Source organism: Saccopteryx bilineata, chromosome 2, assembly GCF_036850765.1.
Source record: "Saccopteryx bilineata isolate mSacBil1 chromosome 2, mSacBil1_pri_phased_curated, whole genome shotgun sequence".
In the NCBI taxonomy this organism is placed as follows: Eukaryota; Metazoa; Chordata; class Mammalia; order Chiroptera; family Emballonuridae; genus Saccopteryx; species Saccopteryx bilineata.
In genome coordinates, this window is record NC_089491.1 from 166,602,153 (window position 1) to 166,629,463 (window position 27,311).

At 36.4% G+C, this 27,311-nt stretch overlaps 1 protein-coding gene across 5 annotated transcripts in view; it reads left to right on the forward strand.

Annotated features, from left to right (window-relative positions):
• The window catches only part of PLCH1 (phospholipase C eta 1), a 371,189-nt gene that overhangs the window by 181,134 nt on the left and 162,744 nt on the right, over positions 1-27,311 (forward strand). For all 5 annotated transcript variants that reach the window (XR_010729158.1, XM_066258338.1, XM_066258341.1 and 2 more), the window contains exons 5-6: positions 13,124-13,253; positions 16,697-16,867. Coding sequence is in view for 4 of the 5 variants with exons in the window: in XM_066258338.1 (XP_066114435.1) it covers positions 13,124-13,253; positions 16,697-16,867 (301 nt within the window). In the remaining variant the exon portion in view is untranslated. The remainder of the gene's footprint in view (positions 1-13,123; positions 13,254-16,696; positions 16,868-27,311) is intronic.

Genomic DNA, 27,311 nt, shown 5'->3' on the forward strand with positions numbered 1-27,311 from the left:
CTCTCTTTCATATTTTTTAAAATTGGCCTTAAATATCTGCTAGGTACACTTTAATAATACCTTGACTTAAAGATTGTAAGAAATGCCCGTAATTTGAAAGGTTTGACAAAATACAGTAAATGCTTTTGCTACATATGCAGGAGCATTGTCAGTTTTAATCATATCAGGAAGTCCAATAACAGAACATGCTTAGCAGCCTCTTATTCTGGCCAAGGGTACTATAAATCCAGAATAAGTATCCATTATAACATGGGCAAAGGACTGTTTGCCAAATGAAGGTGTATGAATAACATCCATTTGCCAAAGTTGTCCTGGTAGGAGTCCTCAAAGGTTAACTCCAAATGAAGGGACAGACTGTAGTATAGGACACCTTGGACTGGATTTAACAATCTGCCATGCTGCTTCCTGAGAAAGTTGAAACTGTTTACTCAGGGCTGTAGCATTCTGATGATGAGTAGTATGAGAATGGATTGCTTGATCTGTCATAGTTTCTCCAATAATTTTCTTTTGTGTAGTTTGATCAACAAGGGCATTCTTTTATGCTAAAGCTCCAGGGAGCACAGAGTGAGCTCGAGTATATCCTATAAAACATGGAGCTCTATGTTAATATCAAGTCTTTGAAGAAAGGGAAATTTCTGAAATAGATCCTCACCAGCAGTTGTCCCTAAGACAGCAGTCTCTATAGTGGAAACAATCATAAGTAAATATTTGCTGTCTGTATACAGATTAAAGAAGGAATATAGCAAATGCTGAAAAGGCATGATAATGGCATGTAATTCTACTCTTTGAACTGATTTTAAGGTGACTGTTTCAGTGTAAACTTGCCCATTAATTATTAAGCCTGCTATTCCTGAGCTGGACCCATTAATAAAGACTGTAGGTGCTTCAGGAATGGGCTCATTAACAACTGTTTTAGGAAATAAAAATGTAGGGATTAATGAAAATTGAACTATTTTATCAGCTGAGTAGTGCGAATCAATTTGGCCTGTAAAATTTGCAAAATCAATTTGCCCTTTAGTGAATGTTTCCCAGAGCCATTGTTGTTGATCCTTTAAAAAAGGAACAACAATAATTTGAGGCTCAAAATGTATAAACTATAAGAGTTGTCTATGCCCCTTGATAATCAAGGAGGTAACAAGATAAAAATATGAAGATAAAACTTTCTTAGGAGTAACAGCTAAATGAATCCATTCAATAGGACCTGAAGCTTGCCACAATAGTCCCGTTGGAGTGTAACTCAAGGGACAAATTAGTAAGGCAATTGATTCTTCAGTATTTATGCATTTTAGTTGTGCTTGTTGCAAGGCTTTTTCTACAAGCTTTCAAGCTTGTTGTCCTGCAGCTGTAAGTAGCCAAGGAGAAACCAGTTCAGCCAAGCCTCTAAGAATATCAAAAAGTGGCTTCAGTTCTCCAGTAGTTAATTTCAAGGAAGATCTAAGCCAATTAATGTCTCCTAACATTTTCTGGAAATTGTTTAAAGTTTACAAATGATCTGTCCTGATTTTTATTTTCTGTGGATGAATTTGTTGTCCCTCAATAATTTGTCCTAAATAAGAAAAGGTAAAGATTGCTGTACCTTTTTAGGAGCTATATAAAGTCCTGATTCTTTCAAAGAATATTCTAGTTGTTGCAAAAATGGTCAATACAGTGTCTTTATCTAGATGAGCAATAAGAATATCATCCATATAATGAATTATGTACATCTTAGGGTGCTGCCTTCATACTGGAGAGATAGCTCGAGCAACATATTTTTGGCACAAGGCAGGACTGATAGTCATACCTTGAGGCAAAAGTCTCCACTGGTATCATTCCATTGGAGCCTGGAAATTAAGTGAAGGAACACTGAATGCAAAAGGCTTGCAATTATGAGGGCTTAAAGGAATAGTAAAAAAGCAATCCTTCTAGTCAATAATTACAAGGTGAAAATTTCATGGAATGGCAGTAGGAGAAGGAAGACCTAGCTGGAGAGGACCCATAATTTTCATAGTCTTATTTATTGCTCTCAAATCTTGTAATAGTCTCCAGTTTCCTGAATTCTTTTTAATGACAAATATAGGCATATTCCATGCAAACATATTAGATGTTTCAATGTGCCCAAGCTGTAGCTACTCTTGTACCAATTGAGCAGCTGTCATAAGTTTCTTCTGAGAAAGGGGCCATTGGTCTACCCAAACAGGATTATCTGATTTCCAAGTAATTGGGTCTGCACAATGCATTATTGGGGTAGTAGGAGCTACCAAGGATCCTATGCTAATTTTTGATATTCTAATCCATGCCTTCTGGTATTGGGTGCTACTTCTATGGGGGTGAGAATTCCCTGCTGTTCTTTCTCTAGTCCCTTAGTGGGCAAAAAGTTTTGATTAAGCACTTGAGTATTGACTAAATTATTAGGACTGACAAGCAATTCCCCTATATTTTTGAAAACATCTCTATTCCACAAATTAACTGGCAATCCCGGGAGCACATAAGGTTGAAAAATTCCAGAATGACCTTCTTTATCTTCCCATTGTAGAAAACTAGAACTTTGTTGAGAGGATTTACTCTGCCCTGTACCTTGTAATTCTGTGGCTGCTGCATGAGTAGGCTAGGAAGGAGGCCAGTGTAGCTTAGCAATAACAGATACATCAGCCCCAGTATCTAAAAGTCCTTTAAATTAGGACTTGGAAATCAGATAATCCTGTTTGGGTAGACCAATGGCCCCTTTCTCAGAAGAAACTTATGGCAGCTTCTCAATTGGTACAAGAGTAGCTATAGCTTGGGCACATTGAAACATCTAATAGTCCATGGAATATGCCTATATTTGTCATTAAAAAGAATTCAGGAAACTGGAGACTATTACAAGATTTGAGAGCAATAAATAAGGCTATGAAAATTATGGGTCCTCTCCAGCTAGGTCTTCCTTCTCCTACTGCCATCCCTTGTATCATTAGTTCCATTTCAGTGTGTTCTTGACCTATTTTTTGAATCCAATAGGCAGCATCAGTGGAGCCTAATCTTTGATTCTCTCAGGGTCCCTTTAGCAGAGCTTGGCCTTGTCTTAAAAAAGGTAAAAGGATTAATTGAGCAATTTTTATGTCAGGGGGGACAGTGACTATATTCCTCAGAGTGTGAGCCATTACTTTAATTTCCCGTGTATAATCTGAGTCTATTACTCCAGAAAGAACAAAAAATTCTCTCATAAACTACTACTCTCCAACAAGAGTCCTACTGTGTTACTAGGAAGTGGCCCAAAAATTCCAGTGGGCATAGCTTGAGGTCCCATCTCTGAAGTTAATACGGATTGGGAGGTGGGACTGAGGTCCAGTCCTGCACTGCCTGTTGTTGCCCAGATTAGTTGGGCAATGTGTGGCCTGCTGGAATCAGAGTTTGCTGAGAAAACACTGACATCACCCCTATTGTTTGATGGGGCTGGGGAGGGCCCCATTGTCTGTTTCCCTGCCCTCCGGTAGTATATTTAGTCCTACACTTATTCACCCAATGTTTCCCTTTCCTACAAAATGGTCAGAGGTCCAGAGCCTTAAGGACTGGCTGTCCTTCAGGGAGAGACCAAGACCAATATCCAGGGGGAACAGGGCAGTTTCTAGCAAAATGCCCCAAATCCCCACATTGGAAACAATATCCATGGGCAGAAGTACTTCCCTGATCTTCCTTCTTTCATTAGTTCCGCCCTTTATCAAAGTATCTTCCTGGAAATCTTGCCTTAAGGTTTGTGCCAAAAGCAAGACCTTGCATATATGAAGGCCCAACATTAGCACATAGTCTGATATAGTTCTCTATATCTCCCTTCTTGTGGTGAGGCCGAAGTGCAGTCTGACAAGCAGAATTAGCATTTTCATAGGCTAATTATTTTATTAAAATCTTTCCCACATTTTCTACTGCTTGAATTAGTCATGAGACAAATTCTTGAAATGACTTATTAGGGCCTTGCTTAGTTTTGCTCAATTCCATTGTTTTGCCTACCTGAGTATAACCTTACATATAAACAAGACAATTTTTGCACAAGAACCACAAGTATAACATATAACTTTGATTAATACTAATACTTGAATTGTTATTTGGCTCCTAACTCTGAACACACCTCACAATGCACTATCCAAATCAATTAGTCTTAAGGATCTACATTCTACTCTATTTAAATTTAAATGAGTGCTCCTTACAAGTTCTAAAAACATTTCAGTTTTTCTAAATAGTAGAGCCAGCATCTCCAATTTTTGCATGCAAAAAGGAGAACTTAATTAAGGCCTTAAAAACAGAAACATTTTAGACAACATTAAAGAAATACTAAACAGGAACAAGAATTAGATGAACCAGACAAACCTGGGATTGCAGAGCACAACCAGATTAGAAAGATGGTTGCCTGATTTTAGTCAGGGCATTTTCTGACAGAGGTACTGAAGGATGGGACTAAACAAAATCTCCCTGAGAAAATTTGCTCTTGGTAGCTGCTGGGATATTTTCCATAGTCAGATCCAACACAGGTCAATTGCCTGCCTCAATTTCCAGGCAAAGGATAAGAAAAACAAAATGATAGTTCAGAAGATTGTAGTTGAACATTAAAGAGAATCAGACCATAACAAGAAAAGCTGTAACTTTCCTAATACCTGAGTCTCCTATTCATTCTCAAATTCTATAGTCACTGTAACTGGTGGCTCAGGTTGACTATGCTGAGATTTCTCCCCTACCTCAATGGCCCCTTCATGAAAGTCCAATTTCCACAGCAAATAATCACCCCCAGAGAGACAAGCATGAGCAATCACTTTTTAGTCATTTGGGGGAAGAGCCTTTGCACTAATAGTATCTGATAAACCAAGTGAAAAAGGGGCAGTAGGCCCATACTGAACACAAGCATGTTTAAGCTGTTTCAGAGTTCTAAAAGGTAAAGGTTAATGTTCTCGCACTAGTCTCCTCATATTGTCCTGTCTTTCTACAACAGGAAAATGGGTGAAGACATTTATTGTTTCCCCTATATTTTGTGCCTAGTCTATAGATCGTTGGAGAGGGGATTTCCCAGATTTTCAGCTATAGACCCTGCAATCAGCCCGATAAGGGAATGGAGAAGCAGAGGGTTGAACGTAGGAAGGATCTGAGGGCAGTGGAGGCCCCGCAGCTAAGGCAGCCATAGCCGCAGATTTTTTATCCACCATGTCATCCTCAGACTCCAAGTTATCCCGTATTCACATCCCTCTGTTTCCAGCTCATCCTGATACTCTTCAGACAACAATTTGTACTTATACGGAAACATTTCTACAGAAAAGTCCCTTATTTTTTTTTAATTTTTTATTTATTTTTTATTTATTCATTTTAGAGAGGAGAGGGAGAGACAGAGAGAGAGAGGAGAGACAGAGAGAAAGAAGGGGGGCGGAGCTGAAAGCATCAACTCCCATATGTGCCTTGACCAGGCAAGCCCAGGGTTTCAAACCAGCGACCTCAGCATTTCCAGGTCGACGCTTTATCCACTGTGCCACCACAGGTCAGGCAAGTCCCTTATTTTTTACCCTAACTGTTTCATAATATTTTACTCCCCATTATACTTTCCCCAAAAACTTTCTTTACTCACTGTGTGCACTTCACTTGGGGAGTTCCGTCACCTGCCTTCAGTTTAGTTTCCTCGTACTCAAGTCTTCTGTTTGAGTGCCACTTGCCACGGACCAGCACAGCTCCTAATAATGGTGCAGAATTAAGGAAACAGACTTATTAAGAAAAAAGGATGGGACCGGGAGAACTCTTCAAATGCTGATGGCATTATCTGAGTGCCCCATAGTCTCAGTTTGCTTTGTTATATAGCCATATGCAAATCAAGGAAGTCCTGGATACAAAGTTACACATCTGAGGCTAAAACAGGAACTCTTCCAAGGTATAAACAATAATCCCCCTACCATGCATAAGTGAAATCAACCAACATCTGAACAAACAAAGAGTAAGAGGAAGGGCATTTAAATTGCTTCCAGTAATTTAAGGAAGCAAGTGAAGTGTGTGCAAATACTCAGCATCATAGCCAATATGGAGATGGAGGGGGAGAACTTAGCTTTTTGCTAAGCCTCGAATCTACAATGGCTTTTTGCCATTTACAGTCCACAACAATTAAAGTTTCAAGAACTTTTCTTTTGTGGAGTCTTTAGGGTTTTCTACATAAAAGGTTATATCATCTGCAAAGAGAGATAATTTTATTTCTTGCTTTCTGATTTAGATGCTTTAAAAATTTCTTTTTCTTTCCTAATTGCTCTGGCTGGAACTTCTAGTGTTATGTTGAATAGAAATAGTGAAAGCAGGCATCCTTTACTTTTTTCTGATTTTAAATGAAATACTTTCCATTTTTCACTATTGAATAAGATGTTTTCTATAGATTTTTCATATATGGCTTCATTATGTTGAGGTAGTTTTTACTCCTTTTTTGTTGAGTGTTTTTGTCATGAAGGGCATTGAATTTTGTCAAATACATTTTCTGCATCAATTGAAATATTTATGTGGTTTTTTCTTTCATTATGTTGATATGGTATATTACATTGATTGATTCTTACATGTTGAATAATCCTTGCATTCCAGGAATAAATCCCACTTGCTCATGGCATATAATCCTTTTATTATACTGCTGAATTGTATTTGCTAGTATTTTGTTAAGTTTTTTTTTTTTTTTAAATCAATGATTATAAGAGAAATTGGTTTGTATTTTTCTTGTAGTGTTTTTGTCTGGTTTTGGTATTAGAGTAATGCTGGCTAAGAAGAATTCCTTCCTCTTCAATTTTTTGGAAAAATTTAAGAATCAATGGTATTAGTTCTTTAAGTGTTTGGTAGAATTCACCAGTGAAGCCATCAAGTACAGGGCTTTTCTTTTTGAGAGATTTTTGATTACTGATTCAATCTCTTTACTAGTTATAGGTCTATTCCAATTTTCTATTTCTTTGTTATTAGATTTGGTAGGTTTTGTATTTTTAGAAATTTGTCATTTCATTTGTTGTCCAATTCTTGGTGTACGATTGTTTTATAGTACTCTCATATGTAATCTCTTTTATTTCTGTAGAATCAGTGGTCATGTTCCCATTTTCATTTCTGACTTTAGTAATTTGAGTCTTTCTATTTTTTCTTAGTTTATCTACCTTAAGGTTTGTCAATTTTGTTGATTTTTTTTGAAGAAGTAATGTTTGGTTTTATTGATCCCCCCCCCCCATTCTCTATTTCATTTATCTTTGCACTAAACACTCTTATTTTTTCCTTTCTGCCAGTATTGGTTTTAGTTTGTTCATTTGTTCTTTTCTTAGTTCCTTAGGTTATAAAGTTAGGTTGTTGCTTTGAGATGTTTTGTTTTTTAATATAAGCATTTATAGCTATAAATTTCCCCATTAAAATGCTTTTACTTTGTTCCATAAATTTTGATATGTTGTATTTTTATTTTCATTCATCTGTAAGATTTTTCTAATTTCTCTTGTAATTTTTGCTTTTATCTGTTGGTTGTTTAAGAGTGTGTTGTTTAAGTTCCACAATTTTGTAAATTTTCTAGATTTACTCTTGGTTACTGATTTCTAACTTTATCTTGTTGGGATCAGAAGATACTTCGTATGATGTCTGTATTTTTATATCTAAAGACTTAATTTGTGGCCTAAAATATGATTTTTCCTAGAAAGTTTCTCATGTGCACTTGAGTAGAATTTGTAGATTGCTATTGTTGTATAGATTATTGAGTGTATGCTTGTGAGAGCTAAGTGGTTTATTCAATTTTGTCAGTTTTTGCTTTATATATACTGCTCACAAATATTAGGGGATCAGAGAACTTACAGATACTTCAGCACTTTCAGCCTTTTGTATAGTGCATTTTCACTAATGAAATAAAAGTTGGTTTTGCATCTCATTTGCATAATGAAACAACTTTCTTTGACTTGTCATTTCCTTTTCTGATGTTCTCGTTTAATAAAAACAAAGTCAAATGCATTTTTTCTCTTCATATTCATTTTGAAATATCCCCTAATTTTTGTGAGCAGTATAGTTTGGTCTGTCATTAGATGCATAAATGTTTATAACTGTTATATCTTTTTGTTGTGTTAAACCTTTTATGAATATATTATTTTCTCTTATAATCTTTTTTCATTAGTATAGCCACCCATGCTCTTTTTTGGTTACAATTTGCATAAAAAGTCTTTTATCCCTTCTTTTCATTTTCAACCTGTTTGTATCTGGATCACAAGTATGTCTCTTATAGACAATATATAATTGGGTCATGTGTTTTTACACATGCCAGTCTCTGTCTATTGAAGAGTTTAGCTCATTTAAATTTTGAGTTATTACTGATAAGGAAGGACTCCTGTCAGTGTGCTAATTCTTTATTCTGTGTCTTATATCTTTCTCTTTGTCCCTCATTCTCTGCATTCAATCATCTTTTGTGTTTAGTTGGGTTTTTTTGCAGTTTAAACATTATCTCTCATTTTCTTCTGTATATACTCTGGGGTTTTTTTTTGTGTGGTTGTCATGGAGATTATATTTAATATACTAAAGTTTTAATACGCTAATTTAAATTTATACCAGTTTAAGCAATCGTTTTTTTAACCTGATTTGTTTGTCTATGTTTACTGGCAGTAACAAGTTTTCATATTTAAATTAACCCGTTGATAATTGAATGATTTTATATTCTGAAAGTATGTTACCTGTAAAGCAAGTATTGCTCAGAAATACATGGAAAAACAGTTAAAAAAATACAGAAGCAGTTTATATTTGTGTAAATGAGAGAAAAAGAAAGAGAAAATTAATAAATGACAAAAAAGAAGTTGATGCCAAAAACAGAGACCATGAATTAGGGAAGCATTCTCATATAAATTTTTCATAATTTGATAGAATTTTAGATAATATCTTAGTAATAGTATAATATCTTTAATCAAACATAACATACATTTAATTACATTAATTGAGATAACAGATTTGAAATGTTCATGATTATTGCATTTCAATTAGGCCTGGAAACTTTAACTGTGAAAGAATAATGGGAATAATGCATCTTAAATGGCTGTTAGATAAAAAAGAATTCATTCAGTGTAAAGTACAATTTAAGCTATTTTTGTAATATTGACATGTTGAATGGGAGGGTGTTGTAGTATTCATATCTGCTAGAAGCAATATGGTGTTGAGTTAAAGACTCATACTGGGGCTGAGTTCCAGCTCCAACTCCTCCATATGTAACTTTGGGTGAGTTACTTAAATTCTTTTGCCTCAGAGTCTTTATCTGTCATGTGGCTATGATGTTAAACATAGTGTCTACCCTATGTAGTCATGTGAAGATCAAATGAGTTGATCTATACAAAGTGCTCAGAACACTGTCCAGCACATATTAAGCACTTGACAAATAAGAGCTACTGTTTATTCCTTGAGAGAGCCTAGGACAGGCAAATCTTTTGTTATCCTATTTGATTGATTCAAGTCTGAAATCTCATCAGCCCTGGCTTGCAAATATGATGGCACTGCTACCAAGCTCAGCAGTTTTCTTTGTCAGATAAATCTCCTCCATTATTCTCTCACTTGATCTTTTGGTACCTCACAAGGGAAATTACCTCTGAAGGACTCAAGGCAGCCCCTTATGGATGTTATAAACTGAAGCCTTACACCTGCCCTACAAATGGGAGGCCCTGAAAATGGAGGCCTGTGGGGCCACTTTGTCCACCATTTGTTTTAGTAAAGAATGAGTTTTCAAAGGTTGAAAACAATCAAATGGAGAACATGTTGTAACATAAGACAATTATACAAAATTCAAATATCAGTGTCCATAAATAAAGTTTTATTGGAACATAAATCATGTAAGTTTATTTAGGTATTGTCTTTGGCTGTTTTTATTTAAGAATGGGATAGCTGAGTGGTTGTAATTGAGACCAAATGGCCTGCCAAGCCTAAAACATTTACTATCTGGTCTTTTATCCCCAAAGTTTGCCCGCTCCTGTACTACATATCATTCAATGCTTTACAGTCTCTTGTAATTTCGTGATAGAAAATACTCAGCCATAATTTTGCATTTAGTTATTAATATCCCAGTCTTTATTTGCAGTGTAACTATTTTTATTCTTAAATTTATCATGTATAGAGCTATTAATCATTAATTCAGGGCACATAATTTTCTGGGCACTCATTTCTTAATCATGAAGAACAACTTTAAGATATTCGAATGCTTTAGCCTGTAATTATATCTTATACCATGTGTTCTATCATAGGGAGGGAACGGTTTTCCTTTCATGGAATCTTAGAGTTGAAAAGGACTACAGGGTCATCTAGTTGAGCTAACTGACATTATAAATGAAGAAATGAAAACCCCAAGAAGTGACATAAATGACTCACTGTCACAGGACCTGGTCAGCATAGAATCAGGACTGGTATATATTTCTTGGTCTGATTCTATCTCTGTTTCTGTCTGTTAATTTTGAAGCCATTAAATCAACTGTTAAGACCAATTTGTATGGTGACACTGAAGGCCTTGCAGACACACAGGCCCACCCTCAAGGGGTTTTGTCTTTAGAATATTCAAACTTAGGGTTTGCTTGTCCCTATCTCTTCTCTGGGGAAGTCCTTGAGAGGTTTTGGGAAAGAACTACAGAATAAAAGGGAAAAAAATGTTGCTGTCACTGGGCTTATTTCATTATGCCTTTGAACTCTGGCACAGGGCAGTATCCACAGTCAGGAGAAATGGAGATAGAATAGAGCTCATGGAATAGACACTGAGTGCCCAGAAAAGAAAAAAAAATGAGATTCAGTTACTTATTAGTTATTGGCCCAAATTTTTCACCCTTTTAATCCTTCAGTTATTTTCCTCATCGTCCTGAGTCCCCCTTTACCTGTCAGGTGTTTAATGAGGTCCTGCCTGAACTCTATGATGAAAAATTGAACTTAAAAGAACTGGGTGGGTTATTTTCAAATGTTATAAAGGGAGCATAATATGAAACAAGGTATTCACAATCTGAAAATCACCTCTATTTAACTATAGAAGAAATAAAACTAACTTGCTTATTGTTTTTACTATCTAAGGCAGTGGTCTCCAACCTCTTTTGGGCCATGGACCAGTTTAATGTCAGAAAATACATTTTCACGGACTGGCCTTTAGGGTGGGATGGATAAATGTATCACGTGACTGAGACAAGCATCAAAAGTGAGTCTTAGACGGATGTAACAGAGGGAATCTGGTCATTTTTTAAAAATAAAACATCATTCAGACAAATATAAATAAACAGAAATAATGTAAGTTATTTATTCTTTCTCTGTGGACCAGTACCCATCCACGGCCCGGGGGTTGGGGACCACTGATCTAAGGTACAATTTCCTACAATCATAATTTGAATCACTTAAGAAATGTAAATATACTATTACCACTGGGATGTTAGTTAATATTCTGACTTAAAATGAAAATCTCTCAGTTTGATGTTACTTGTGATGTTAGTTAATATTCTGACTTAAAATGAAAATCTCTCAGTTTGATGTTACCTGTTTGGTAAGCAAATATTGACCTTTCCTCTGACCTACTCCCATTCTTCTCTGCCTTGGTTTTAAGCCTAAACCTTTTGCTTATTTTGATTCTCTGGTTTCTTTTCATCACCTTCATTTCTTTTTTCTTTTTCTTTTATTTTTTTTATTAGAAATTAAATGTAATAGGTGACATTGATCAGTGAGTACATAGGTTTTAGGTAAATGTTTCTATAGCATTTGAATTATTGATTGCATTGTCATCACTTTCATTTCTTTCCACTTTTTCACCCTTCAAAATTTGAAACTCAGTTTGGTTTTTTAATATATACACAATTCCTGCCTTCTATAATTTATTTCACAACAACTATGAATCTTTTTTTTAAGAATTTATTTATTGATTTTAGAGAGAGGAAATGAGGATGGGGAAAGGAGCAGGAAGCATCAACTCATAGTAGTTGCTTTCCATATGTGCCTTGACCGGGCAAGCCGAGGGCTTTGAACCAGTAACCTCAGCATTCCAGGTCAACACTTTATCCACTGTACCACCACAGGTCATCCATTTTCAATGCTTTGCACAGATTTAGAATTTTTAACTCATTCATTTGTTACCATTTATTCTGCTTCTCCACTATGTGAAACAATGTAATACTTATCTTTCTGAGGGCCTTTAAAAATCTCAGTTCACATGATGTAAATGCTTTGTATACAAACTCAGCTTCATAGCCTCAAGTCACCTAGTGTTCTATTTGAGCTTTAAGGGCAACCTCTAGCACAGGGGTTGGGAACATTTTTGGCTGAGAGAGCCATGAATACCACATATTTTAAAATGTAATTCCATGAGAGCCATACAACAACCCGTGTACATTACACATTACCCGATAAAAATTTGGTGTTGTCCCGCAGGACAGCTGTGATTGACTCCAGCCACCCGCAACCATGAACATGAGTGGTAGGAAATAAATGGATTGTAATACATGAGAATGTTTTATATTTTAATATTATTATTATTTTTTTTATTAAAGATTTGTCTGCGAGCCAGATGCAGCCATCAAAAGAGCCACATCAGGCTGTAGTTCACATTTCTGCCCTTGAGTTAGAAGTTTGGGGATATTAGGTAAGAACCACCAAAGCTAGTGTAGAGACAGGTCTTCTGTAAAGGAGAGAGGAGAGTGTTTGGCCAACTTGCATGAGTCCTGCGTTTGAGACCTGGGTTTCTCACTAATTCTTAACAAATTTCTCCGTCTCCTCTAGGTTATTTCTTCATGTGGGCAATAAGGAGGTTGAACTGGATAGCCTAAATTTATAAATGTGGGATTGGAACTGAGACAAGGGTATTGTGAAAGCAAAACAGATACTAGATGAAAGGTGATAGAGGGAGAAGGCCTCAGTTTGGAAAACTTGGAGTTTCATCACAGCAGAGAGATGCTTTGACAGAATAGATGACAATGTTAGAGTTGAAGAACCTTTCAATAACATGGTTTGATTCATTTCAGATGAAGAGACCCACCTGTTTGTGCCCCCCATCCCCCATTTCTTCTGTTGTCACTATTAGTAGCTCACTAAGAGCCTGTGGATTTCAGGGCCTCCACAAAAGAATTTCTTCTCAAGTTTGATGTTGATGGTAAATTTTCTTGTTAGTATTCTGTAAGAGAGAAGTTTTTATTTTGTGAAAACAGAGTTTTTCTTGACGTTTCTGCACATGGGTGAAACAGACCTTTGAGGAAGCTGATAAGAATGGTGATGGCTTATTGAATATTGAAGAGATACACCAATTGATGCATAAACTAAATGTCAACCTACCCCGAAGAAAAGTCAGACAAATGTTTCAGGTATGTTTTCACAATCAGGTTGGCCTTATGTAAAATCCATGTTAGTGGTTATTGGTATACTTAGACATTTCAAAAGGCTATTTTGTTTTGTTGGAAGCTAATATTACCTGCTATGTAATCATCAAGATAAAAAAGTTCTAAACTTAATATGCATTTCTAATTTCACTTCCTAAAGTGCTGTTTTCAGAAAGTGATATAAGCACTTAACCTGACAAATAATCCAGTGAATGTAATCAAGTCTCTTGAAGGGGCATCTCATCTGTCTACCTCATACACTGTTGTGAGGATCAGAATAAAACCATGAAAAAAAAATAACACTTGTTGAAATCTTCAAGAACCCTATTTTGTTTCAGATGAGTTTAAAATTCAGAATCCATAGGGCTTAAAAGTGCTGTATCACTCCTACCATATATGAGTTCTACATAAGTTTCTTCAACTGCTTGTTGGTATTGGATGAGATGCTCTTTCCCAGTTGGTGAGTCCTGAAGAAAACCCTTGGATCCAAACCTATTCTGTGGCACATATAAATAGTCTTTAAACTGTAGGAAAAGATTTGCCATGTTCCCAGGTGTGATATCTCACTTTTGTCCTGTTGTGAACCTCACCTCCCCATCTGATCCTTTCTGTAGGAAGTGTTCATACTACTGAAGAGGGAGCTACTGATCAAGTCAGAGAGGTGAAGCTTAGAGAGGAGGGTAAATTTTGTACCTACAAAAATAATGATTTTTCAGGGTACTTTTTGGAAGATAAGAAAGAAACATAAAATTTTGAACTATTTTTACTTCTGTATGTTCCCTTTCCTATGCCTTTTATCTCTATTGCATGAAGCATTTTAGAGGGTGAATTAGGAAATGAGTATGTCAAATGTCTATGGGTTCAGCCCTGGCCTGGTAGCCTAGTTGGTTGGAGTGTCTTCCTGATATGCCAAAGTTGCAGGTTATATTCCCAGTCAGGGCACATAAAAGAATCAACAAATGAATGCAGAAATTGATGCAAAAAGATCAATATTTCTCTTTCTCACTCCTCTCCCCCTCCCCCCTTCCTCTCCATTTTTCTCTCTCTCTAAAATTAATCAATCAATTAAAAAATCTATGGGTTCAATGTGAATCCTTTAGAGAAGTTTTAATAACACTTTGAGGATCTCTTTTTATGACTTTCTTTTTCTTTTTATGACTTTTGATTTAAAGACTTATCAAGCCAGAAGTGAAGGGAGAAGCTGTTGGGCCTGCTGTATGTAGAACATTCCTACTATGCCTTGCTTCTAGAATGTTCTGTAAGCACTTGTGAGGGAGCGATAGGATCAAGTATCTTAATATTATTTCAGGAACATTCTCTGTCTGTCTCTCTCTCTTTTCCTGAGTTGCTGGTAAAGACATTAAAGTCTTCCTAGATTTCTTTTGAGAGACAAAGTGAGAGAGACAGACAGGAAGGGAGAGAGAAGATGAGAAGCATCAACTTGAAGTTGCTTTTACTTTAGTTGTGCATTGATTGCTTCTTGTATGTTCCTTGATCAGGGCTGAGCCAGTGTCCCCTTGCTCAAGCCAGTGACCTTGGGCTTTTTATGCCAGCAACATTTGGGCTTAAGATGGCGAGTTTTGGAATTGTGTAGACAATCCCCCCAGCTCAAGCCAGTTACCTCATGCTGGTGGGCCTGTACTCAGAGCCAGAGACCCTGGGGCTTTGAACCAGTGACCCCAGAGTTCCAGGTTAATACTTTAGTTTATACACTGCCTCACTACCAGTCAGGCATAAGCTTTCCTAGAATTTTCTTTGACTGTTTCAGTGTAAGATTCAAATTCAAATGATTCTTTTGAAGTATTTAATACTATAGTTTAAACTTCAAAGTTTTACTATTTGTAATATTTTTAAGACATTTACAAGGAAGTCTTGAAAAAAATTTTCATCTCTGTATGTAGAGTTTGAGATAATTTTAAAATGTTTATTTTATTGATTTTAGAGAGAGAGGAAGGGAAAGAAAGAGAGAGAGAGAGAAAGAGAGAGAGAGAAATATTGATCTGTTCCTGTATTTGCCCTGACCAGGGATCAAACCAGCAACCTCTGCTCTTTTGGAAGACACTCTAAACAACTGAGCCATCTGGCCAGGGCAGGGTTTGATATTTTGAAATAAAATTATGGAAGAAATATGAACATTAGATTTCTTAAGGTGCAAGAGCCTCAAATTGCCAAGGTGCAAAGACTTATAACCAAGAGCCTCAAATTGCAAAGTGTGGATATTCTATGGATCAATCTATATCTACCTTTACAATGACAGAAGACAACAGCAATCAGCCTCACAAAGAAATTTTTATGATTAAATATTGGACAAAGTTTCTGCTCATAATTAACCCAAAGTTAGGAAAGTTTAAAATATTAATTTTTATATGCATTTTGATTTTCAAAACAATATTTAAAATCACACAACAGCTGCCTATACTTCACAAAACTCACATATTTCAAAATGCTATTGCTTCCATTTCAGTGTTTATTCAGTTACAACTGTGTCTGCAGATAGAATAAGGAAGATCATGTAACTGGATTGGTTGTTCCTGATATATTCCCAACACTTTTATGGTTTTATGACATTTAGACAATCAAATTTGCTAGAAACCAATAATTTGAACTACTAATCATTGCTGATGGATTTTCAGATTTCTTTGGAGGTAAAAGCAGGGAGGTACCAAAGATGCTGATGTTTTTAAGCTACGTATGTAGAATTAACAGAAAGTCTGTTATAGGTAAAAATTATATGCAATTGAAATGCAGTTGAGAAGGTAATAAGAAACTGGCATTTTTGTGAAATATATATCTTCCCTTTTTTGTTTATGATTAGTCTTGTCCAAGACTTCTCTTTTTTAGTAGTTTTTTAAAAAGATCAGCTTTTGGTTTAAATGTTCACCTTTGATATGTCATATCCATTTGTTTTCCATTTCATTGCTTTCTGCTTTTGTTTATAATTTATATCCTTCTATTTTCTTTAGCTTATTTTTTTCTAGATTCTTAAGTTGTATTATTAGCTTCTCTGTTTTTAATCTACCTTGCCTTCTATTACATTGTAAACTTTAAGTTTCCTCAAATAACTGCTTTAACTTCATCACACAAGTTTTACTGTGTGCTGAATATGTTCACTTCTATATGTTTAATTTCTGTTTAGAAATGAATTATGCTGTTTCAAGAGACAGTTTTCTTTTTAAATCTTTGTTAATTTATAAATTTACTGTGATGAGAAAAATTAGTTTTTGTAAGCTTGATTCTTTATAATTTGCAGCTTTGCTTATGGGCTAATATAGAGCTAATTTTAAAATGATCCACATGTGCTAGAAGAGAACTCGTGTTTATACCATGTGTGAAATGTGCTGTCCTTTTGATAATAAATACCATTCACCAGTGCTGAGTTTTCTATTTCAAACTCGCAAACCGCCTTGTTTTTAATATGCCTCTTTCAGGAAGCTGATACAGATGAGAATCAGGGAACACTGACATTTGAAGAGTTCTGTGTTTTTTACAAAATGATGTCATTGAGACGGGACCTTTATTTGTTGCTCTTCAGCTACAGCGATAAAAAAGATCACCTAACTGTGGAAGAACTGGCTCAGTTTCTGAAGGTGGAACAAAAGGTATTACTAAGTTACTGAATTGAATATTTACTTAAAAATACTTGTAAAAGATACATGAATTTCTCTTGGGGTTGGATATATTGTAGATACAGTTTAAATAGGGTAGAGGTAGAAACATCACACTTCCAGAAAATCTTATCTGTGAGATAATTTAAATGTGTTTCCAACAGCTTTTTAAAGAGGGGTGATAAATTGAACATACAGTTTTTTACCTTAAAGATGTTGAGTAAGGATATGCATATTTTTTTTACAAAATAATGAATGATAAATCATGTGTTTTATTTTAGATACAATGTTAATGTTTCTTTTTGTATGTGTGTGTGTGTGACAGAGACAGAGAGAGAGAGAGACAGAGAGATGGACAGATAGACAGGAAGGGAGAGAGATGAGAAGCATCAATTCTTCTTTGCAGCACCTTATTTGTTTATTGATTGCTTTATCATATATGTCTTGACCAGGGGGCTAAAGCAGAGCAAGTGACTTCTTACTCAAGCCCGTGACCTGTGACCTTTTGGGCTCAAGCCAATGACTGTAGGGTCATGTCTATGATCACATGCTCAAGCGAGCGACCCAATGCTCAGGCTGATGAACCCGTGCTCAAGCCGGTGACCTCAGGGTTTCAAACCTGGGTCCTCTGCGTTCCAGTCTGATGCTCTATCCACTGCAACACCACCTGGTCAGGCTAATGTTTTTTTTTTTAATTTTTTTTGATTAATTGTTTACATAGATTATAGGGTCACGCCAAATACATCCCTCCTCCCCCCTATTCCCCTCAACATCTCCCATGCCCCCTCTTAATGCGCCCTCCCCCCTTCCCTTCAGGTTTATCCCATCCTATCATCCCCTTTCCCTCTGTCCTCTTTTCCTCTGGTCCCTTTGATCCCTCCTCTGTCTCAATTCCATTCCACAGTTCTCATTCCTTGGATTCCTCAAATGAATGAGGTCATATGATATTTTTCTTTATCTACGTGGGTTATTTCACTCAACATAATAGTTTCCAGGTCCCTCCATATTGTTACAAAAGGTAATATTTCCTTCTATTTCATAGCCCAATAATATTCCATTGTATATATGTACCACAGCTTTTTAATCCACTCTTCCACTGATGGACACTTGGGCTGTTTCCAGATCTTTGCTATTGTGAACAATGCTGCCATAAACATGGGGGTACATTTCTTTTATTCAGTCGGTGATATGGTGTCCTTGGGATATATTCCTATAAGTGGGATGGCTGGGTCATAGGGCAGTTCCATTTCTAATTTTTTGAGGAATCTCCATACTATTTTTCACAGTGTCTGCACCAGTCTGCATTCCCACCAGCAGTGCAGGAGGGTTCCCCTTTCTCCACATCCTCACCAGCATTTATTCTATGTTGTTTTGTTAATGAGTGCCATTCTGACTGGTGTGAGGTGGTATCTCATTGTGGTTTTAATTTGCATTTCTCTAATGATTAGTGATGTTGAGCATTTTTTCATATGCCTATTGGCCATCTGTATGTCCTGTTTGGAGAAGTGTCTATTCATTTCTTGAGCCCATTTTTTGATTGTATTGTTTGTCTTCCTGGTGTCGAGTTTTACAAGTTCTTTATAAATTTTGGTTATTAATCCCTTATCAGATGTATTGTTGAATATGTTCTCCCATTGTGTAGTTTGTCTTTTTATTCTGTTCATATTGTCTTTAGCTGTGCAAAAGCTTTTTAGTTTGATATAGTCCCATTTGTTTATTCTGTCTTTTATTTCATTTGCCTGTGAAGATAGATCAGCAAAGATATTGCTGCGCTAGATGTCGGTGAGCTAACTGCCTTAGTTTTCTTCTAGGATGCTTATGGTTTCACAATTTACATTTAAGTCCTTTATTCATTTTGAGTTTATTTTTGTGCATGGTTTAAGTTGGTGCTCTAGTTTCATTTTTTTGCAGGTAGCTGTCTAGTTTTTCCAACACCATTTGTTAAAGAAACTGTCTTTAACACTGTATACTCTTACCTCCTTTGTCAAATATCAATTGTCCATAAAGATGTGGGTTTATTTCTGGGTTCTCTGTTCTGTTCCATTAATCTATATGTCTGTTCTTATGCCAGTACCATGATGCTTTGAGTACAATGGCCTTGTAGTATAGCTTGATACCTCCCAATTTATTCTTCCTTTTCAAGATTGCTGAGGCTATTCGTGTTCTTTTTTGATTTCATATAAATTTTTGGAATATGTGTTCTATATCTTTGAAGTATGTCATTGGTATTTTAACTGGTATTGCATTGAATTTATAAATTGCTTTGGGTAATATAGACATTTTAATTATGTTCATTCTTCATAATCATGAGCACCATATATGCTTCCACTTGTTTCTGTCTTCCTTGATTTCTTTTATCAATGTTTTATAATTTTCTGAGTACAAGTCTTTAACCTCCTTGGTTAAATTTACTTCTAGGTACTTTATTTTTTATTTATTTATTTTTAAATTAATTAAATTTTTTTTGTATTTTTCTGAAGCTGGAAACGGGGAGAGACAGTCAGACAGACTCCCGCATGCGCCCGACCAGGATCCACCCGGAATGCCCACCAGGGGGGTGACGCTCTGCCCACCAGGGGGTGATTCTCTGCCCATATGGGGCATAGCTCTGTTGCGACCAGAGCCACTCTAGCACCTGGGGCAGAAGCCAAGAAGCCATCCCCAGCGCCCCAGCCATCTTTGCTCCAATGGAGCCTTGGCTGCGGGAGGGGAAGAGAGAGACAGAGGAAGGAGAGGGGGAGGAGTGGAGAAGCAGATGGGCGCTTCTCCTGTGTGCCCTGGCCGCGAATTGAACCCAAAACTTTTGCACACCAGGTCAACGCTCTACTGGTACTTTATTTTTTATGTTGCAATAGTGAAGGGGATTGTTTCCTTAATTTCTCTTTCTTAAAGTTCATTGTTCGTGTATAAAAATGCCTCTGATTTCTTTGTATTAATTTTATATTCTGCCACCTTGCTGAATTTGTTTATTGGATCCAGTGGTTTTTTGACTGAGACTTTAGGATTTTCTATATACAGTATCATATCATCTGCAAATAATGATAGTTTTACTTCTTTTTTTCCAATTTGGATGCCTTTTATTTCTTCTTCTTGTCTAATTGCTGTAGCTAGGACTTCTAGTACTATGTTGAATAAAAGTGGTAAAGGGGGCAGCCCTGCCTTGTTCCTGATTTTAGGGGAATTGCTTTTAATTTTTGTCCATTAATTATAATGTTGGCTGTGGGTTTGTCATAGATGACCTTTATTATGTAGAGATATGTTCCCTGTATTCCCACTTTATTGAGAGTTTTGATCATGAATGGGTGCTGGATTTTATCAAATTCTTTTTCTGCATCTATTGAAATTATCATGTGGTTTTTCTCCTTCCTTTTGTTTATGTGGTGAATCACATTAATTATTTTACGAATGTTGTACCATCCTTGCCTCTCCAGAATAAATCCCACTTGATTATGATGTATGATTTTTTTCATGTATTGCTGGATCCGGTTTGCTAATATTATGTTGAGGATTTTAGCATCTAAATTCATCAGGGATATTGGCCTATAATTTTCTTTCTTTGTGTTCTCTTTGCCTGGTTTTGGAATCAGAATTATGCTTGCCTCATAAAAGAAACTTGGAAGTGTTCCTTCCTATTGAATTTTTTGAAATAGCTTGAACAGGATAGGAGTTAGTTCTTCTTTGAATATTTGGTAGAATTCACCAGTGAAGCCATTGAACACAGGGGTTTTGTTTTTTGAAGGCTTTTTGATAACTGTTTTGATTTCTTTTTTTGTAATCGGTCTGTTTAGGTTTTCTGATTCTTCCAGATTGATTTTTGAAAGATTATATGTTTCAAGGAATTTGTCCATTTTACCTAGGTTGTTTAATTTTTTGGCAGACAGTTCTTTATAGTATATTCTTACAATATTTTGTATTTCTGTTGTGTCGGTTGTTATTTCTCCACTCTCATTTCTAATTTTATTTATTTGAGTCCTCTCTCCTTTTTTTGGTGAGTCTTGTTAAAGGTTTGTCGATTGTGTTTACTCTGTTTAAGAATCAGTTCTTGGTTTCATTGATCCTCTCTATTGTTTCTTTAGCTTCTATGTCATTTATTTCTGCTTTGATTTTTATTATTTTCTTCCTTCTACTACCTGTGGGTCTTACTTGGTGTTCTTTTTCTAGTTCTTTTAGATGAAGGTTTAGGTTGTTTATTTTAGGTTTTTTAAGCTTATTAAAGAATGCCTGTAGTGCTATGAACTTCCCTCTGAGGACTGCTTTTGCTGTGTTCCATCAATTTTGAGTTGTTGTTTGCTCATTATCATTTGTTTTAGGAATTTTTTTATTTCTTCTTTGATTTCATTGTTAACTATTTTTATGTAATAACATGCTATTTAGTTTTTGTGTGTTTGAGTATTTTTCAGTTTTTCTGTTGTGGTTGATTTCTAGTTTCATACCATTGTGATCAGAGAATAAGCTTGATATGATTTCATCTTCTTAAATTTGTTGAGACTGCTTTTGTGTCCTAACATGTGGTCTATCCTAGAGAGTGGAACATGAGCACTTGAAAAGAATGTATATTCTGCTGCCTTAGGGTGAAAGGTTCTAAAGATATCTATTAAATCCAGTTGATCTGGTGTGTCCTTTAAGTCTGTTCTTTTTTTTGTTAATTTTATTTCTCGAGGATCTATCTAGTGATGTTAGTGGGATACTGAAATCTCCTACTGTTATAGTATTGCTATTGATCTTGCCCTTTATATCCATCAAAATCTGCTTTATATATTTAGGTGCTTTTATATTATGTGCATAGATATTTATGATGGTTATATTTTCCTGTTGGATTGCTTCCTTTATCATTATGTAGTGGACTTCTTTATCTCTTAATATAGTCTTTGTTTTAAAGTCCATTTTGTGCGATATAAGTATTGCTACCCCAGCTTTTTTTTCCTTTTCATTTGCATGAAATACTTTTTTTCATCGTGTTACTTTCAGTCTATGTACATCTTTTGTTTTAAGGTGTGTCTCTTGTAGGCAGCATATGTACGGGTTCTGTTTTCGTATCCAAGCAGCTACCCTATGTCTTTTGACTGGATCATTTAATCCATTTAAATGTAAGGTTATTATTGATACGTAGTTTTTTATTTCCATTTTATTCTTTAATGTTGTATTCCTCTCTTGCTATATTCTTTTCCCATTTTGATCTGTTTACAACAGTCCCCTTAACATTTCCTGCAGCATTGGTTTGGTTGTAATGAATTCCTCGAGTTTTTTTTTTTTATCTGGGAAGCTTTTTACTTCTTCAATATTAAACGATAGCCTTGCTGGATAAAGTAGACTTGGTTGTAGGTTCTTGTTCTACATTACTTTGAATATTTGTTGCCATTCTCTTCTGCCCTCAAGTGTTTCTGTTGAGAAGTCGGATATCATCCTTATGGGGGCTCCTTTGTAGGTGATAGCCTTCTTTTCTCTAGCAGCTTTTAATATTTTTCTCTTTATCTCTTAGCCTTGGTATTTTCTCCTATTTCATTTTGGATTTTGTTTATATGAATTCTTTCTCTTTTTTCCTTGGTAAGTCTTGCCAAGGGTTTGTCAATTTTATTGATCTTTTCAAAGAACCAGCTCTTTGTTCTATAAATTTTTTCTATAGTTTTACTCTTCTCTATTTCATTTATTTCTGCTCTGATTTTTGTTATCTCCTTTCTTCGGCTAGTTTTGGGTTGTTTTTGTTTTCCTTTTTTAGTTCCTTAAGGTGTGAAGTTAAGTGGTTCACTTGGGCTCTCTCTTGTTTGTTCATATATGCCTGAAGTGATATGAACTTCCCTCTTATCACTGCTTTTGCTGCATCCCATAGATTCTGATATGTCGTATTGTCATTTTCATTAGTCTGTATATATCTTTTGATCTCTGCACTTATTTCTTCTTTGACCCATTCATTTTTTAAAAGTATGTTGTTTAGTTTCCACATTTTTGTGGCATTTTTTTCCTCCGTTTTGCAGTTGAATTCTAGTTTCAAGGCTTTATGATCAGAAAATATGCTTGGTACAACTTCCATTTTTCGGAATTTGCTGATGTTGTTTTTGTGGCCCAACATATGGTCAATTCTTGAGAATGATCCATGTGCACTAGAGAAAAATGTATACTCAGTCACTTTGGGATGAAATGTCCTGTAGATTACTGTCATATCCAGGTGCTCTAGTATTTTGTTTAAGGCCACAATGTTTTTATTGATTCTCTGTTTGGATGACTGATCTAGAGCCGTCAGCGGTGTATTGAGGTCTCCAAGTATGATTGTGTTTTTGTCAGTTTTTGTTTTAAGATCAATAAGTAGCTGTCTTATATATTTTGGTACTCCTTGGTTTGGTGCAAATATATTAAGAATTGTTATGTCTTCTTGATTCAGTGTCCCCTTAGCCATTATGAAATGGCCATTTTTGTCTCTGAGTACTTTTCCTGTCTTGTAGTCAGCATTATCCGATATGAGTATTGCTACACCTGCTTTTTTTTGGATGTTATTTGCTTGGAGTATTGTTTTCCAGCCTTTCACTTTGATTTTGTTTTTATCCTTGTTACTTAGATGAGTTTCCTGTAGGCAGCATACAGTTGGATTTTCTTTTTTAATCCATTCTGCTACTCTGCGTCTTTTTATTGGTGAGTTTAATCCGTTTACATTTAGTGTAATTATTGATACTTGTGAGTTCCCTATTGCCATTTTATATCTTGCTTTCTGTTAGTTTTGTGTCTTGTTTGATCCTTCTCTTTTGTTTTTCTATCTTTTGTTTTATTTGGTTGTATTCCATACATCTTTCCTCTGTTGCTATCTTTTTTATCTCATGTGCTTCTGTGGTGGTTTTTTCAATGGTGGTTACCTTTGAGTAATGAAAAGGGTCCCTACCCTGTTCATTGTAGCGAACTATTTTGTGAGTACTTTTGCACTCCATCTCCTTTGCTACTGTTAATCTCCATCCTCTTCCCCCTTTCTTTTTGTTGTTGTCACAGTTTAAATTTGGTTTTATTGTGTTCTTCTTGGAGCTTTTACTTGTGGCTCTGTTTTTTTTTTTTTTGTTCTTTGTATCTGATTGGAGAACCCCCTTTAGTAATTCCTGGAGTGGGGTTTTCTGATGATAAATTCCGTCATCTTTTCTGTATCTGTGAATGTTTTTATTTCTCCTTCATATTTGAAGGATAGCTTTGATGGGTATAGTATTCATGGCTGAAAGTTCCTCTCTTTCAGGACTTTAAATATTGGGGTCCACTCTCTTCTAGCTTGTAGAGTTTCTGCTGAGAAATCTGATGATAATCTAATGGGCCTTCTTTTATATGTTGTATTCTTCTTTTCCCTGGCTGCCTTGAGAATTTTTTCTTTGCTGTTGGTTTGTGTCAATTTCATTATGATATGCCTTGGAGTAGGTTTGTTGGGGTTAAGAAAACTTGGAGTTCTGTTTGCTTCTTGAACTTGAGGCTTTAGTTCTTTCCACAGGCTTGGGAAGTTCTCATCTATTATTTGTTTAAGTATGTTCTCCTTTCCATTTTCTCTCTCTTCTCCCTCTGATATACCTATTATTCTTATGTTATTCTTTTTGATGGAGTCAGATAATTTTTGTAGGGCTATCTCATTTTTTTTTAATTTTTGAGTCTCTTTCTTCTTCTCTCTGTTGTGCTTCAAGTTGCTTGTCTTCTATTTCACTAATCCTCTCTTCTATCTGACCTGTTCTATTAGCTAAGCTTGTTACTTCGTTTTTCAGCTCATGAATTGAGTTTTTCATCTCTGTTTGATTTGTTTTTATAGTTTCAATTTCCTTGGACATATATTCTTTGTGTTCATTGAGTTGTTTTCTGAGCTCCCCAAATTGCCTTTCTGTGTTTTCTTGTATATATCTGAGTATTTTTAGGATTTCTATCTTGAATTCTCTGTCATTTAGCTCCAAGGTTTCCAATATATTAAATTTTTTCTCCATAGATTTTTCCTCATCTAGCTGTGTTACCTCTCTTTCTTTTGTATCCATGATATTCGATTTTCTCTTCCTTAATGGCATCTGAGGGTGGTTTTGTTGATAGTATTAATGAGATTTAATGAAGAATAAAAAGTAAAAAAAAATAAAAAAATAATAAAATAAAAAATCGAAAAGATTTGTTTTTTTTAAAAAAAATTAATAATGAAATAAAGAAAAATAAAATAAAATAAAATTTTTTTAAAAAAGAAAATTATTCCCCCCCTCCTTTTTTCCTCTCCTCTCCTCTCCCCTCTTTCTTGAGAAAATCTTGTGGTGAACTGTGAATTATAACAAACAATGCATGTGATGGAGGGCCTGAGTTGGGGAAAAGTAATAAAGGGGCAAAAAAAAAAAAAAAAGAAAAGAAAAGAAAAAAGAAAAAAAAAAGAAAAAAAAGAGCATATGGACCCACAAAATGCAAATAAGGAAAAAATTTGGGTCAAGAATAAATGATTTGCTTTTAGGTGTTGGTTTTCTAAGAGTTATGATGAGAGGAATAAGAGGAAAATGGAAAAATGGGGCGACAAATTAGAAAATTACTATTGTATTTAGTGGAATAAGAACTAGATAATATGGAGAGCCAGGGATGGGAGCACTGCTAGTGAGTTAAAAAGGTGAAGTAAAAACCCCCCAAAATGCCACAAACATAAGTTTGAGTCCCAGATAAGATAATTTGTTTGTTATTGAGGTTTGAATGAGAGGAGATGTAAAGGAGAAAGGAAGAAACTAACATAGAGGGAGAAAAGAAAGAGAGAGAGAAAGAAAAAGAGGGAACCACTAAAAGAAGAAAAATAAAGGAGAGAGAGAGAGAGAGAGTTAAGTGTTTTGGAGTGCAACCCTCATAGAGAGAAAGGAAGAGAAGAGAAAAGATAATGGGAGATGTAACACTTATGGGTAGTGTAGTTCAAGGAGAGGAGAGAGTAAGACTGGCAGAGAGTTAATCGGCCAAATTGGAGGAGGAAAAAAAGTATCAAGAAAGAAGATAGAAGAAACAAATGAACAAATATAATAAAATGGGATAGGTTATAAAGTCTGCAGATTATTCTTGATTTTGAGAGGTTATCTTCTTGATTTTTCTTTTCTCTCCCTCTTCCTGGTCGGTGACTCTGTATCCCGGGTTCTGCCCCTTTGGCACGCTCAGGTAGAGGTTTGCAGTTGATAAGTCTCTATGGCAATGTCATGTATTGTGCTTTAGTCTCATTGGCAGTCGAGGCTCATTAGCATTTATAGGCTCCAACAGTGAGAGAGTTCATGTTCCTGGAACCTTTCTCCTAGTCTTTCCTTCCTCAATTAGTAGCCTGATAATCCAGCTATGGGGTTGCTGCTGCCTCTGCCTGGATAGTAAGAGGCTCAAAGAGCTGGCAACTCCCCACTCTATTTCCACTGAGCACAGGGCTCTGGGTAAGGCTCAGTCAGTCAGAGCTGCTAGCATAACCAGGCGGGCTTTCCGCCCACTCAAAGACCTCTGGCTCTGCCACTCTGTCCGGTAACACAGGCGGGCGCCCACTTCTGGGGCGCTTGGAGGAAACTCTCACTCACTGTCTGTGACCAGGATATCCGGCCAGCAGTCTCACGCTCTGAGTGAAACCCCCAACCGCAGGGAAAAGTTGCAGCGTTGGAATTGAGTCTCGCTCCGGCCCCGTGTGCGGCTTTTGCAAGGTGCTGGGGCGGCCCGAGATTCTGCTTTGGCCCACACAAAGGCCCCTGACTCTGCCCCTCTGTGCGATAACACAGGCGCGCACTGCTGAGGTACTCGGAGGAATCTCTCATTCACTATCTGCGTGCGCAGACCAGAATGTGAGGCCGGCTGCATTTCCCTCTGAGTGAAACACCCTCCAGTTCGGAAAATCTCTACCGTTGGAATTAGTTCTCACTCCCTCCCGTGCATGGCTTTCCCAGGGCACTGGGGCTGCCCAGAGACTCTGCCCTCGGCCCACAGAAAGGCCTCTGACCCTGCCTCTCCATAGGGCAACACGGGCACCCACTCCTGGTGCCTAGGAAGAAATCTCTCACCCACTAACTGCGCGCATGCCGACCAGGAGACCGGGTAAAATGGCCGCTCCGTTTGTCTTTTTTTGTTTGGGTTTGGCGCGATTGTTAGCTTGTATTGCCCGGGTTGCCACAGGATCAGATTTTCCTCGGCTTGGATCTTCGTGCCTCAGCCTGGTTCGGCCGTTTGTGCCATGGCCTGGATCTATTCACCCCCTTTGCCCGCCTCAGTTTCTATATTCACTGTTACCAGAGAAAGCTGCCCTGTTTAGGTTAGTGAGGAAGGCGGAGCATTTCTTACTCCCTATTTCCTTCGGGGTTTGGTTATATATTCAGCCAATTTTTCACTCAACCATACCTTTGGGTGTATTGCGAAGCATCTGGAGGCTCCAAGTATAGGTTTTTCTGTTTCTGGTTGAAGATCTTGTTGAGTTTTAGGGGAGATTTATTGGTATCGCTTCCTACCCTGCCATTACTCTGAC